The sequence below is a fragment of the Balaenoptera borealis genome (genome assembly GCF_965194805.1).
Source record: "Balaenoptera borealis genome assembly, chromosome: X".
Lineage (NCBI taxonomy): Eukaryota > Metazoa > Chordata > Mammalia > Artiodactyla > Balaenopteridae > Balaenoptera > Balaenoptera borealis.
This window is the reverse complement of record NC_138881.1, coordinates 112436043-112452022: the sequence shown is the minus strand read 5'-3', so window position 1 is coordinate 112452022 and position 15980 is coordinate 112436043. Positions and strand designations below refer to the sequence as shown.

Here is a 15980-nt window from a genome sequence, read left to right as displayed (position 1 = left end):
CATTTCCTATATTTTCTGATTTTTCGACAATGGGGAAATTACAAAAAATTATTTTAAAACCATTGGAAATACTCTAGCAAATGATTTCAATACCCATCTCTCAGTTTACTGAGAATAAGAAGGAAACCAAATGCCCAAAATATATCAAAATGTGTTTTGGCTGGTTATAAATTCAAATCTGCCCAAAGTATAACCAGTTAACTACAGCAACTCAGGACAAATAAAACATTTTTAAGTGAGAAAAAGTTTATTCTCACATTTATTTTGTCAGTTTATCTCAAGGAAGAAAAGAAAGAGGACGATATCCCAATAAAAATGTTTTCAGAGAGTGGAAGATTCTTCTCAAGGCTAGGAGTAGGAATTTTTCTTAATTAGAATTCACAGGATCTATTTTATGCAGCATTCATATACAAGCAGGTATTTCTGCTTGTATATGAAATTCTGGCAAAGTACTAAGAAAATACCAAAAAAGTGTCCATAATAAAACTAAATATAAAATGTATATCTGCTTGTGTACCTATGAATACAGAATGCGAACACTACTATGTTCAAGATATCACTACTATACTGCAACACCTGAAATAATTCTTTTTACTTGAATGTCTATGGGACTTAAGATAGAGTATTCATTTTGGCTCTTACCATTTTACTTCCTTGTATGACTAATTATCTTTATAAATGTATAATTTTATCCATCAAGTGCTTCTAGAACGAGTTTTTTGGAAGACAAACACTGTGTCTTACCACGTAGTACTCAATTATCGAGAATGAGAAGGAAACCAAATGCCCAAAATATATCAAAATGTGTTTTGGCTGGTTATAAATTCAAATCTGCCCAAAGTATAACCAGTTAACTACAGCAACTCAGGTTACTCTGTTATTGAAGATTTTAATATCATATGGCATATTTTTTTCTCATTCACGTTTCTAATACCTGCAGACTTGACGTAATTATCTTAAAGTACATCTAAAAATATTTTAAAAGTCTGATTTGGAAAGGTGAAATTGAGGAGAACAATCCAATTGAAGGGACACAGAATGAGCAGAGAGAATCAAGAAGAGAGAAAAAGAAAATTAAAGAAGTTGAGAAACTAGATAGGTGGCTAGTATGCTTTTCTTTAAAAAACAAAATATTATGGAAAGTAAAACAAAGAGGACTTCTATCGAAAAAAAAAGTAGAATAATAGGAAAACGGGCCCCCCCCCCCGACACAGCAAGGCACCAGTTGGTTGGACCTGAGTGATGTTACCCTGTATCCCTCTTCACACAAAACATTTACTTGCCCTCCAGTCTGTCACAGGCTGCTCTCCATGTGGGCAAATCAAAGTTAATCTGACAGGAACACATTTCTCAAGGACAATGGTGGACTTCTTCCTCCCTGAAAAAAGGTCCGTCCCACATATCAAATATTCCGTTGAAGGCCAACTTCCTGTCTTCAATACAGGTATAAATGTCAATTCTCAGCTTATCCTGCCTATACCCTGATTTCAAGTTCTTTAAATAGAGGTGAAAATTTCTTTGTTGTTAATGATTTTTCTTTTACTTTTATTCCTCTATTCAGTTTGCTACCTAGTAGACCTAATAAATTTCAATAATCAATTACTTTTTCCAAAATGGGGAGATTAGAAAAAGAGACTCTTATAGATGTTTGCATATCATACTATCTTTTTAAAAAATGTTAATAAAAATTATATATATTTAGGATGTACACCATGTTTTAATATACATATCCATAGTGAAATGATTACTAGAGTTGAGCTAATTAACATATCCATCTCTTCATATAATTACCATTTTTTTAGTGCATGTGGTACAAGCACCAGAAATCCACTCTCAACAAATTTCCAGGATACCATAGGGTATTATTAACTACGGTCATCATGCTGTACAGGAGATCTCTAGACTTATTTATCCTACATAACTGCAACTTTGTACCTTTTGACAAACATCTCCCATTTCCCCCACCCCTCCTGCCCCTGGTAACCAGGGTTCTACTGTCTGTGAAGCTTTACTATGTTAAGATTAAGTTGTGCCACACAGGCAGAGTCTCAAGGAGCTGATCCACAGACGAAAGAGGAACTAAGTCACGCATGAGAGGAGACAAACGGAACTGAAAGGACTATGACTTAGCTAAAGTCCCGCAGAAGACAGAGGCTGGGGCATACCTGCTCCTCAGTCAACTGAAATAGGCCAGGACTGAAATTCACTTTGCAAAAGGAAGAAGTCTTAAGTAATAAAAGGAAAAATACTGCTTTCTTAGTAGCTATGGGGGAAGCTCAGGGAAAACTCAACTAGGACCACAGACAGAGACAAGGCAAAACAAATGAGATTGCCAACTTCTAGGACAGGCAGAAAGAGAAGGCTCTTGGGGAAAAGATCTCAGTCTTAGCTTGCTCAGCTTAACTGCTGTATATCTACTATGCATGTCAGTAACTGACCACCAGTGCACAGATATAAATTCTCACAGCCAAGTACTTACTACTCTCAAGATACCTGCTGCAAGAAAACTGCTACAAATATACAGAGAATGAAAGAGGTTTCCAAAAAAAAAAGTCTGTAGGAAAAAAAAACAAAAGCAAAACAAAGAAAAATCAGAGGGACTTCCCTGGTGGTCCAGTGGTTAAGACTTCGCCTTCCAATGCAGGGGGTGCGGATTCCATCCCTGGTTGGGGAGCTAAGATCCCACATGCCTTGGGGCCAAAAAACCAAAACATAAAACAGAAGCAATATTGTAGCAAATTCAATAAAGACTTTAAAATTGGTCCACGTCAAAAACATCTTTTTAAAAAAAGCACTTGGAGTTGGGAATAGGGTACCTAGCATATTTTCACAGGAGAAACGAGACAAAAATAAAGTGAGAGTAGTTCACCTTACACTGGTGTTTGTTATTCTGTGTTATTTTTAATAACAGAAAACACTACCTCCAGTTAAAACTAGAACGGAGGACAGTGCGGTTGCGGCAAGTTTTCAGAGCTGCCTAAAAAATGCTCCTAACTCCAGGTTCATTACTTTATATAGAGTAATACCTCACATATCCAACACAGTCAGAAAACAGAGTAATCTCTGAATTATCTGGTTAGCAGATGCTGTCCACTTGATTTGTTAAAAACTCCTAAAAAAAAATTACCACTGCCCGGAAAGGTGGAACATGAACTCATAACTGTTTCTGGTTTATCCTATAGCTACAATTAAAATATATATATATATATACAGCATTTTGAAGAAGGTCTCAAAAAAAACACAAACTTAATAAAATATTCTTAATAAGGGTTATATAATAAAATAATTAGGTCTAAGTAGAAAGCTAGAAAGCAAAAATGAAATCTGAAAGCTGTCAAAGTCACTGAAAAGTGACTTGATAGATTAGGACCTTAAATTCCAAGTGCTTCTAAAAAACAGGGCTACTGAAAAGCACTTGTTTTTTACTAAAGTAACAGATAAATCTAAGCAGTTACCGAATAAATAATTTCAGAAGTCTTTTGGAAATCAGAGGGCAAGTAAGCCTATCAAGCTCTGACTTAACCTAGTCTCCTGACCTAGCTCTCAATATCACATACTCCAACTCCATCCAACTTTATGAATCATCATTATGAGGAATATAAGATTATCTTATGGAAGCTTTTGAAGTTTGTTTTATTCATCTGAAAGATTCAGAGTTTTTCTGAGCTCAGATCTTTATGTTTAAGCTCTTCTAAGATGTAGGTCTTTCAGGCTGAGGGTACCCTCAAGTGCCACGCTGCTTACTTTACTTAATCTGTGAAGAACACCAACTACAATCCATGTTCAAATAAGTACCAAGACATCCCCCCAAAACCAGACATAGATTATTTTATACTACTGGTTTGGGTTCTCTTCCATTAGCACAAATAAGTGAGAAGTGATTATATAATGACATAAATTTACAGTATTCTCAATTACAAAGAAGTATCAATATTCAATGAAGGCAAAGGAAAAAAATTTGTGAATTTTTAAAAAATTAATTTATTCAGTAATAGTCAAAGACCTGATTTTCTCCATCATTAGATCTGAAGTTTCTCTTTGGCCTCACATTCATTCTCCTTAATCACCTCCAAAGTAAAACAAAGTTCATTTTATATAAATGACAGGTAAAATATCTGCGCACATTTAAATTAATCTGCATGCCATAATCTGAGCTTTCAAAAACATTCACATTTATACGAATACATTCATGACGCATGTACACTTAGTTACACAGATGACAATGAGGCCAGTGAACAAATCTTCAGGAAAAAATTTACCTGTTTTTCCCCCAAAATACTGTAAGGCAAGGATCCTGCAAGCCCAATTCGGCCCATCACCCTGTTTTCATAAATAAAGTTTTACTGGCACACAGACACGTTCACTTCTTTGTGTATTGTCTGTGACCGCAACTGAAACAATATGGCTAGCAAAGCCTTAAATATTTATTATCTGATCCTTTACACAAAGCGTGCCGACCCCTGTCCTAAGGCAATGGTCCGTAACGGAGAGTGTTCATCAAAACTCACTTGGGAATCTTTTTCAAAAAATACCTATCTGCAACCCAGCCACACCCCTTTCTGATTTAATAGTTGGTTAAGTACCACTGCTCTAAGGATTTGGTAGCACCATTAATTACCTGGCATCTTCTGCATCTTTGTATGTAGTAAGCAATGGTTGCATTCTATACACTTTGGGTGCTCCATTTTACCCTTACTGAATGCCAAATAAGCCACACACACTCTACTTTAAATAGCACTGGCATTTAATATTCATTTAATACTTGTCAAAAGTACTTCCTCCTCCTTGAAACTCTTCCCCCTTTGAGTTCTACAGCATCATTTTCCCAGTGGAACACACTTCAAATGTCACTTTCTATGAAGTCTTTTGACTTCTCAGGTAAAATTAATTATGGTCCTCTCTCCCAGCTCCCCTGTGGCATTCTTTACATACTTCTAAGGCTAAAGTACATTTATTCATGATTGCATACAAAGTGTCTAGCATTGTGCTTGGTACAAAGTAGGCACCCAATTAAGTGTCTGATAAATGGACAGATGATTTCTAGACTCTAGATGGAGGCCTTGATGAATACAATGCCTGAGGAAAACAATAAAAATTTAACACCCTACTGGTAGAGTGAAGGTTGAAGAAACATGAAAACACCCTTGTTTGAGGCATACACAGCTCTCCACCATCCTGAACAAATAACCAACCTGATTTTTCCCTCTAGATTTCTCTCCTTCCTCTTCAAACCGCTAGAGCTGCAAACAACACTGAAACACTGATTAACCAAAACACAGGAATTTTATGCTTACACTATTACTTCCGTAGTCAATTTACACCTAGCCCATTACTTAAGCTTCACACTATTATCCAATTGAAGCCCTTCCCTCCTTCAAATTCAGCCAACAGTTAATGAGTGCCCACTTACTAGAGTATAACTGAGCACAAATGAGACGTCAAGCACCGTGCTAAGTGTTTTCCATGCATTTCCCCCACTTAATCCTATGCTGGGCAAAGAAAATACAGTCTCTGCTCTCCCAGAGTTCACAACACAGTGGAGAAGAATGGCTTGCGCACGTGTAACAAGTACAATGCATAGTGTTAAACTCTATGACAGAGGTGAAGGTTGAGTTGGACTCAAAAACAGACAGAAGTTCTGAGAGGCATCTAGGAGATGAATAACATCTGTACATGCACAGATGTGGGGACAAGCAGAGGATACTTGGGAAACCGAGAGGAGAGGGGATGACATAAGGAATGGAAAACGTGGGTTAAGGTATGACTTCTGAAGGGCAGATATTATTTTGTAGGCAGTAAGGAATCAGTAAAGGTTTAGAGTCAGGAAGTGAGTGATATTAGGTTATAAAAGTAGAGATCAAGTAAATACCAGCAGTATGTTGGAAGGATGGGAAGAGGAAGACTGGATACAGGGTCGCAATAAGAAAGGCAAGAGGGCTGAGACATCCCAGAAATAGAATCGATGTGACTGCTGTGGAAGAAGGAAGAACTGAAGGTAAATGATTCAGAAAGAGAATCGGGTTTCAGGGTAGGGAGATGATGAATACTGGTTGAGTTTAAGATGCCTGCAGGACATCTATGTACAGCAGACAAATATGCTGCCATTATTACACTTTATTCTTCACAATGACTACTATGTATCACCTGTCTCCTGAAAAATCCTGCTTTGCCCCTCCTAAGTTGAAATTCCTGTCTAATGTTTGAAGACCCTGTAATCATCCCACCTTTCTCAATTCTAATCCATTACTGCCAGTCTCAATGACCCATTCAGTTATAGTTAACCTATTTCATGGACTCATCCATTTTTTTTTTAAACTTACCATCTCTAGGAAGTAGTCTTAACCACCTAAATTGGCAAGACCCCTCCTGCACAGAATAAAAAGGTGTATCTATAAATTGCCATATATGCAGATTCATGGCATGCCCAATATCTAGATCATGAACTCTCAAAATCAGACACCCTGTTTCTCTGGGGTGCCAAGCACTCTACTGGTACTGAGTAAATAAACTAAACACTATGTAAAATTTGTCTTTTTTATTTTCAGAGGCTACAAAAAGTATCTTGAGGGTAACAGAGACTTGGAATATTCTTACATAGTATGTATGTAGGATTTTTGTCCTAAAAACAATGCTATAACAGAATATATTAATAGGAGTCTGATTATGTCCTAAATTCAGTACTACTTCCATCTTTATTAGAAAACTTCTAAGCTCTAATCATTACATTTTTTAAAATGTGATTTTTGGTTAGGTAGCTTAAAAGGCAGTCTAGTATAACCTAGAGATTAAGAGTTCTGGCTTTGGAGTTAACTGGCCCTGGATTCAAATTCCAGCTCTGCCACTTACTAGCTATATGACCATAGTCAGGTTACTTCTCTGAGCCTCAGTTTCCTAATCTGTAAAGTGAGAATGAATACCTTCCTATCTCACAATATGACTGTAAGGATTAAAAAGGTTCATGTATTTAAAGTACTTAGCCCAGTTCCTAGCACATATTAAGTGTTCAATAAATGTTAGCTATTTCTGCTACTGAAAAAAGCAGGAAAAATGTTCCAAGGATTTCTTAAGACATGTGAGTAAAATTTAGTTTGAAAAAGGGAAAGTTTAGGAATGACCTGAGGATAGTCATCAAGTATATGAAGGACTTTTCATTTTTAATATAGGAAAAACCAAATATTTCCTTTAATGGAAAGAGGCAGACCTAGAATAAATGACTAACTTAAGTGAGATACTTGAGTTATACAGAAGGATGAATTTCGCAACTGTGAAGAGTGTCATATAATACTGGTCCTGTTTCAGGTTGCTTGGGTAGAATCACAATTTCTTGATATATTTAAAATAAGATAGACAAAAAAATCTATGTTACATGGCTTTTAGGTAATCTTGCCTAAGGGGAAGGAAAGTGAACTAAATGGCCTCTCAACTCCTTCTGTTCCTAGAGTCTGTGATATATGTGACACAGGTACCAATTTGAACAGTAACTATCTGATGTGGATACTCTTTTTCTTTTCTTTTCCTTTTTTTTTGGTGGGATCTTAGTTCCCTGACCAGGGATCGAACCCCGGCCCCAGCAGTGAAAGTGCCGAGTCCTAACCACTGGACTGCCAGGGAATTCCCCCGATGTAGATACTCTTAATGATCTCACCACCTAGCTTCATCCAGCAAGAGTATGTTCTTCAAATATACTCAACTGTCTCCTAAAACAAAATGAAAACAGCAACGACAACTCATAATCTTACTTGGAAATTTGCATTTCTTGGCTAGATGGCTGGAGAATAAGAGTAGATGGTACAGATGTGGTGTCTCCACATATGGATTCAAGAGGAACTAGAAACCATTCTGGAAAAAAAAATCTGTCTCAATTGCAAAAACAGAGTCTCAAATTATAAAAACCTTAGTAGGCTGGCAAATGTCTCCTGGTCCATCTTGGTGCTTAAAGGTGAGGTAAAAGAGATGAATATGGTCGTGCAGAATGGCTTTCCTCCCCGATCCTTGTGGCTGACATGAAGATCTTGGAAAATGGCCTATGGCAGCAGGAACACACTTGCCACCCGTACCTCCTGCTCTACTGTGACTTCCCATCCTCTCAAGACTCTGACCCATCTGGCCGCCTATATACTTTCACCTCAAACCCCAGACTCTTCTCTTTATACTTTTCTTTGGGGCAAGTGAGAACCTCTGGAGCCAGCACGAGATACAGACTGGAACCTGTCTTAAAAGCACCCATGGACCAGCACTCCTGTTTTTCATTATTTTCAACGGGAATTCATGACCCACTTTTCACCTAAAATCTAGATGAACAGCAGCCAGGGCAGACTCACAGGATAAAATGCCTTAAAAAGTCAATTAGGGAAACTGATTATCTAGTTTACATGTAGCTTACCTACTTACAGGAAACTCTTCACTTTTTTTCTCGCTTTCTATTTGATTTATGGCCCTTTTATTGCTTAGACAAATCTACACAGGGAAAAGAAAATAAGAAAACCAAAATCTGGAATTTTGGTTACTTGATAGTACTTCACGTAAAGATGATGTAATGGAAGGGACAAAACTAAAGGTTAAAATATATATATTTTATATATATATATAATATATAATATATATAATATATAAATTATTTAAATTCTGACATTTTAAGAGAGGGAAAGGGAGCAAAATTATATACCTGGCTCAAAAGTTCTCTCCTTCTGCCACTATTCCTCAATGCTGGATGCCCACAGCCTCAAAATGGCTACAAAACACCTTTCCTAAGGGAACTCCCTGGCGGTCCGCTGGCTAAAACTCCACGCTTTCACTGCCAAGGGCGCAGGTTCAATCCCTGGTCGGGGAACTAAGATCCCACAAGTCGTGTGGCACGGCCAAAAAAGAAAAGAAAAAAGAAAAAACCCACACCTTTCTTAAGGTAACTCTTTATATCTCTTATAGCACTCTTTAGTTATGCAACATCACTGTTTAGTAAGCAGTGATACAGCATTATCCGTTTACTGTTGGTGACTTGTTCTAAGTTATATAATGTGTCAGTGGCAGTTATTAAAAAAACAGGCCTCATGAATTCCCAGCCCAGCATCCTTTTCATTAGCCTACAACAATATTAGCAGATCTTATCATTACTTACGAACAATAACTACAACAGGGGCTACCATTTATCAAGTCGTAACCATGTACCAGGTACCATGCTAAATCCTGTATAGTCTCTCTTTTGATTCTCACAATATCCCTGGAAGGCAAGTACTACCATTATCTCCTTTTGTCAGGTGAAGAAAACATGGTGTAGAGAAGTAAATCAACTTGCCCAGGGTCACCCAGCTAGTTAGTTACTAAAGCTTGTGGTCTTAACCTCCAATACTGTTCTACTCCCTAGATCAAGGAACAAGCTTAGTTATTTATAACTCACTACACTTGGGCAAAAAAATTAACTCCCTACACCATACCATTAAAAATTAATCAAAACAATTTATAATAGTGAAATCTGTACAAAGTTCTGATGCTTTCTGCACAAACAGGTACAAATAAATTAAATCTCCATTGAATTTAGCAATACTGCCAGATGTATGCTGCCGCTTCATGTAAAACTAGGCACTGCATTTGTTAATAACACAGTAACGTCAGGGACCAAAACTGCTCCTGTTCTGACTAGAGCAGCCATGTCAAATAACAAAAATGCTAACAAGTCAGGATGTAGATGCATTTTCCAGGAATATTCATAATGCCAAGGAATAAATAATGGGGTGATAAGGGTTACAGTACAACTAGCTTCAAGTAAATAGTATTCTTTCTTTGTACCCAAAGTTGTTTTTAAGGACTAGGAAATAAAAACATAACTGCTCTGGTTCTCAAAACTCAGCAAGCCACAGTAACATGAAGAAATCTAAAACCACCAAATAAAAAAAAAAACGCATTTTTAAAAAAATGCAGCATTCTATTGCTATCTATAGTTTTGGGGGTGGGGAAGATAAACATTTTCACAGTTAAGGTCTCACTACAACAAAAACTGTCTGACCTCTGAATTCCCATTTGCGCCAATACTGATTCTAGGGTTTGAGACTATTTATCCTTAAAACAAATCTCAAATGTTATCTTTGAACTTCTTCATATTGCTTTTCCTTTTTTTTTCACTAATACTAGAAAACTGACTACTTTTCAAAATAGATTATTCCTGACATCAAAATGATAGCCCCCCCGTTCCCATTAGATTCTTTAGGAAATATGAGATTACTTAGTGCCTAAGAACATAGATATATGTTCTGCCAAACCCATCTTTAAAATAATGAAACACTTGATAGTGGAGCTACTGAAGGTACATTTACAGATGTAATTTCAATAAAGAGCTCAGAGGAGAAAAATAACCAAATGAGAAGACACTGTCTCAATGTAAACCATAATGTATTAAATAGCAACAGAGACGACACTACCTCTCCAACAGAGCAATACAGTATCTTGCCAAACTGGTTACTTGGTAGTGAAGACAACTGCAGGAACATTACGCTTAGCACAGCTTCAGAAAAACTGTAAGATTCAACAAAAGTTATCCAAAGTCAGAAATGCTGTGTTGTATAGCTGAACCACGGTAAAATACGTTGTGCAGCAACTACTAACATTTTTCTGTTGAAAGGGTTCTGTCATCTTCATTTGTAATGATCACAATTACTTTATTAATGGAAAATGAAAACATTTCAGAATTTTAATTATCAAAATATATGTGAATGAAGACTTTAACACATGAAACATTCAAATTAAGCAAACTGCTTGTTTTGTAAGTCAACATGGCCTCCAAGAAGATTTTAATTCTTTTTGAAAAGAAAAAAAATGTATAATATACATATTGATTCACTCCTTTTTTGTTGATTGGCAAATAAGTTAAACCTAGCCTTGCAATTTGCCGATTTGGGGGAAAAAAAAATAAGACTGCAATTTTAAAAAATTACACTCAGTTAATAACACGATACACTCTAAAATAAGCAATTTTCTCCTTAATGAGCTTAAAGTAAGTTTTATTCTCAAGAGGCAGAAATACCAACTTACCAGCTTCGTGCCTCTTTTAATTTCCTTTTGGACATCTTCAATAGAAAATCCACCAAGACTTTCGTTATCAGAGTGTGATGATACCAAAGCAGATGAAAAGAGCTATAAATTACATTTAAAAAAAATTAAGGTTCATATATAAAGAAATTACAGTGAAACAGTGAATAAGATGTTAAATTTAAAAGGAAATATTCAAGTAAAAATGGCATAGCATTAGTGAGAAACCACTTCTTAGAAGTTTAACTGGTTTTGTTGTTTTGTTTTGTTCAGTAATCAGGAATATTCATTATTAAGATTCTCATGGTTTCAGGTCTCTTGGTTGCTGCGGGCATACTTACCATGCACTTATGGTGTGCTGCCACCTTCTGGTTTTCAGATATTAGTAACTGTCCACATTCCTTGTCTCTATTTGACTTACAAAAGCCACATTTGCGCTGTCTTGTAGGCCCTTTTTTCTGTTCAACTGAGCTTGACATGATTTTTAAATTGCCTTTAGAATGCCACTTTATGTCTCAAGAAATGCTACAGAGAATAAGAAGGGCAACAAAATGGTTAATTTTGTTTTAAAAATCAGTTTACACCGTAATATAAATTGCTTAATATTTGACCTAGGTCTTAATATATGCATTTAAAAATAGCTATTTAGTATAGACAAATTAATATTCAAACCTCTGTAATTTTAAAAAATGTACAGCGTATGCATAAAGATAAGTTAATGAAGTACTGAGAAAAATCAAACTGCTCTCAAATTAAGGGACATGTGAAATAATTAGAACTATTTCTGCATGGATAAATAAAACACGAACAGTGTATGATATTAAAATAGTCATCTGCTGACATAATTAATGAAAAACATTTTTCATGTATAGCTACCTAGGTGCCCCTTCAAGGAGACAAAGAATTATACATCTAAAAGCAGAGCAAAAACTAATAAGAGAACTACACAATATCCAGGGTGAACAGAATTCTATAACTGCACAACTCCTTAAAGTTCACATATTGATAATCCAACAAATGAGAAATGAATTTACATAACCATGACTTTGGAACACTTATTTTTAAAAGTTGAATTATTTTCAAGTTAAAAAAAAAATCATGTATACATCTTTATTAGTTTTTGCTATTGTATTCCTTTTGCAAGTAAGGAAAACATTAAGCCTTACACCAGTCTATTCAAAAACGCAGACTTTAGGAACCAATCATTTATAAAAACAACTGTATTATCTGACTCTGAGATTTACTCCAAAAGTCTGCTTATTAAATTAAAGTTACAAACTGACAGTCGTGTTCTAAATGTAGTAACTTTCATACTTTAATTAGTAATACTGTATAAAGAAAGGGAAACTTTTCTGAATGAGCCTAAATTTAGTCAAATTATAATTATAGGTAGTATAGTCAAACAAAAAAAGGGAAGAAAAGCTCTAACATGGAAGGTTTCTGATTTAGATCATCAATCTCAACATGGATTCTTCAGAAGACTATAAACAAATGTAAAATCAGTTATTTGAATTGTGTAGGTTTCCCAAATCAACATAACTAAGCAGTTCAGGACCCAGGTTACCACAACACACATTACAGTCAATAAAATCTCAAATTTTTGTCTTAAAATTTACTAAATTCTTTCCATTCCTCCATATATTTGAACATTTTCAAAATATGTTGAAAAAATGGACTCACTAACACTACATCGTTTCTTTCTGAGAAGCACTTGTTCACCAACAAGAACAGGAGCAGTTGGAAGCCAGCAAGGTGGTAGATGCAAACCATTCAGTGCTTTACAATATAACAATGCAAATACTTAAAACTGAACACGAAGTCACAAAGAAACAGGTCTTCTCATCAATTTATTTCTAGGTTTTTCTCTTTAATGAAACTTCAAAGGCCCTGACAGTCTCTGCACCGATGGGTTTAACAAACTCTTAATGCTATCTACAATTTTAAATACTTCACTCTTCCAAATGGCATCGGATACTTTACAACAGTACTGTATTCATAGCACTGGCTATAAACCGTGAAACTGATTGAAAACAGGCAGCAAATACTTTTAGGATTAAAGAAAAAAAAAAAAAAGAACATAACAGAGAAACAAAAGAAACAAAAGGGGAAGTGTGTTTGCATTTGCTCAGGCAAATATGTGTTCAGTTGCTTTATCAAGAATGTAGCTGCCAACATCTTTAGAATTAAATATGCAAAACATCAAAATTCATAAATAGCACCAGAATTTGCTACTTGAGTTCTAAATTAGCTTTCTTTACTACTGTGCAATGAACAGTAAGCACTCTGAAAGCACTGTAATGTATTCAGCATTTCTCCTGGTCATCCTTGGCCAGCTGAAAGGATGGCACATTATGAATCCAATCTATACAGACGTCTTAATGTGTAATTTCTGTACAACCTTAGCATAAGCTATAAAAACAGCTTAAGACAAAGTAAATTCCTAGATTAGAACATCACTTTTTATTCTTAAAATTAATTCTGAAAATGGTGTCCCCAAAATTCTACCCATATTGAATCCTGCCTCTTTCCATTTATAAACAGGTAAATTTCTCATCCTAATTTTGAGAACCTACTTTTCTAGGTATCAAAGACCCCAAAATCTAAAAGAGAAAAAAAGGTACACTTTATTTTGCATTCAAAAATACTCTAGTGTATTTTTTCTGTAATCAGTTTAAATATAATTTGTAAAGTGAACAGAAACGCACACAAAAGTGCACCAAACCAATTAAAAACTTTCCCTAACGTGCAATGAGTAAATGGATTTTTCCACTAAAATTCAAATAATGCATCTGTGCATATCTTGCTAATTTTTTTTTACAGCCTCCTTGTAAAACATGAAGTGGAGAACATCATGGAAACAATGACTCCTAGTAAAAGTGTCTTTATCATAAAAATGCAGATTTTTGTCTAATGCTGTCACATTTGTGGTCTCTACTTGAGGAGAATAAGGGCATTCCAAGGACCAATATTAAGGGGTTCATAATGATCCATACAGTATATGGCATTTTAATTTTAGTCTAAAAGGTTTTTCAGGGCATGCAGAGATCAAACTTTGATGCTTTCACCCAACAATGAAACCTTTTCTTTCAAAGAAACATAGCATTATGGATAATGTTATAAAGCAGAAATAAAGAGGCAAAGATAACAGCGTGAGAAACATAATTTAAATGTCCGAAAAAATATAAAAACCCGATTAGTTAGGCTGAAGCAATCAGTGCATTTCAGATTTTCCAAGATGCTTTAAAGCACCAAGGTGGAAATAACCTGAAACATCAAGGAGAGCATTCAAGAACCAACTCGAGAGCTCATTCAGTGTCTGATATCTGAAAGACCATTTTCACAGAAAAACAAAACAAAACAAAAACTGCAGTTCCGGAAGATCAAACAATTCCACACGCAAGGAAGTTGAAATATACAGATCAAAATATATAAACATCATCCAAGAAGCAGTATTTCTGTCAGGAAAGTTACACTGGAGAGAAAGAAACGAATAAGAGATGAACCGGAAGGGCACCTGAATTTGGTTGCACGATATTATTACATGCTTCGCACTGCTTTTTGCGGTTATTCAAAAGGAAACTAAAGGAATTTTCCAGTTGTTTCAAACCCAAGGGTAGAGAAAGAATTTGAACTGTGTGAATAAGACCTGATATTACGTAGTAAGCCGATAAAAAGAAAAGGTTTTTCAAAATTAAAGGATTTTTCAACTTCCACGCAGAATATCGAAACGAAGAAATTTCAAAAGAATGCCGTGCTGCTCGTCCATATAATAAGGGATGGTACACATAACGTACCGGAGCCTCTCCGTTATTTATTCCTCAATACACACTAGACTCCAAGATCTCCCTCTAATCAAGCGCTAGATAAACTCTCAAAACTATCTTCCAATAAAACACTTTAGCAGGTTCCTTTCGGTCGTAAAGTCAGGGTCCCCTAATTGTCCTTTTCCAATCCTCCTGGATCCAGGAAAATATCACCCTACCACTTTCTTTAACCCTCCTCCCGCCAAGAGTTCGCCCTCTAATAGTCTTCGTTTCCTATCTCAGTTTCACCCCTAATTCCCCCCACCCCGGAGTTTTTCCTCATTCCGTAAGGCTACCCTTCTTGCCATCCTAACAATTCTTCCTCTCACTCTTCCCAAACTGGGAGTCTCCCTCCTTCCCAAATATGTCCTAAGCGATGGCAAAGACTAAAAATTCCCGGTATTTTGTCCTCCTCAAATGTTGCGCCCCCTCCCCCGAAGTCTAGGCTTAAGCCTAACCTCTCCCTTGGCTCCTCCGAAGCACTTTTCTCAGCAGCCTCTCTGCCAAGCGCCTTCAATGAGCGGCGCTTCTGGGGTCCCTGACAATAAAGCGAGACCACCAAGAGTCCCCCTTAACAACGGGCAGGGGCGGCGGCCTGGCCACCGCCATCCTCCTTGTCTTCTCCCGCCGGGCAGAGAATGGGGGGCCCCAGGGTACCGTGGGGACTCACCGGCGGGGCCCAGAGGCGAACGGCAGGGGAGAAGCGCCAATGAGGGGAAAGAGAACGAACTCGGTCTTGGTTCTCCGGCAGCGCCTGGGAGCGGGGTTCTGTCGCCGGAGGTTGTTTCCTTTCATTCGAGAAGAGACGGGCTCGCTGAGCGCCCTTACGTCGCCCCCCTCGCACGCAACGACTCACATAGCGTTAATACGTCTCGAGCGCGCCGCGGGTCCTGATTGGCTGCAGCGAGGAGGCAGCTGAAGCCGCAGAGCCACGACGCATGTGCAGAAGCCACCCCCGGTACGGATCGGGGCGGCAGGCTCCGCCTCCTGCTCGCGCGCGTACCTTCTATTCTCCGGTCCGCCGCTCCGCCAAGTGTTTGGGGGCAGGATCCGAGGAGATAGAGAAAGAGATTCAAAGATATCGCTGTGGGTTGGGCGGAGAAGGGGCTGGGTTGGGACTAGAAACCGTTGGCCAGGGGCCCCGGGTAACCAGTTTTC

The 15980-nt window shown here is 37.1% G+C and overlaps 1 protein-coding gene across 7 annotated transcripts in view; it reads right to left on the bottom strand.

Moving 5' to 3' along the window:
- Positions 1–15687, bottom strand: part of PHF6 (PHD finger protein 6) — a 54395-nt gene extending 38708 nt beyond the window's left edge. For 4 of the 7 annotated variants that reach the window (XM_082377945.1, XM_082377946.1, XM_082377947.1 and 1 more), the window contains exons 1-3: positions 15493–15681; positions 11361–11544; positions 11023–11124 (exon numbers count right to left, since the gene is read on the bottom strand). In XM_082377945.1, the coding sequence (XP_082234071.1) occupies positions 11023–11124; positions 11361–11498 (240 nt within the window). In that variant the 5' untranslated portion in view covers positions 11499–11544; positions 15493–15681. Of the gene's footprint in view, positions 1–11022; positions 11125–11360; positions 11545–15492 lie in introns of all 7 variants that reach the window. The other 3 variants (XM_082377951.1, XM_082377948.1, XM_082377950.1) reach the window with 3 other exon arrangements.
- Between the last annotated feature and the right edge of the window lie 293 nt (positions 15688–15980).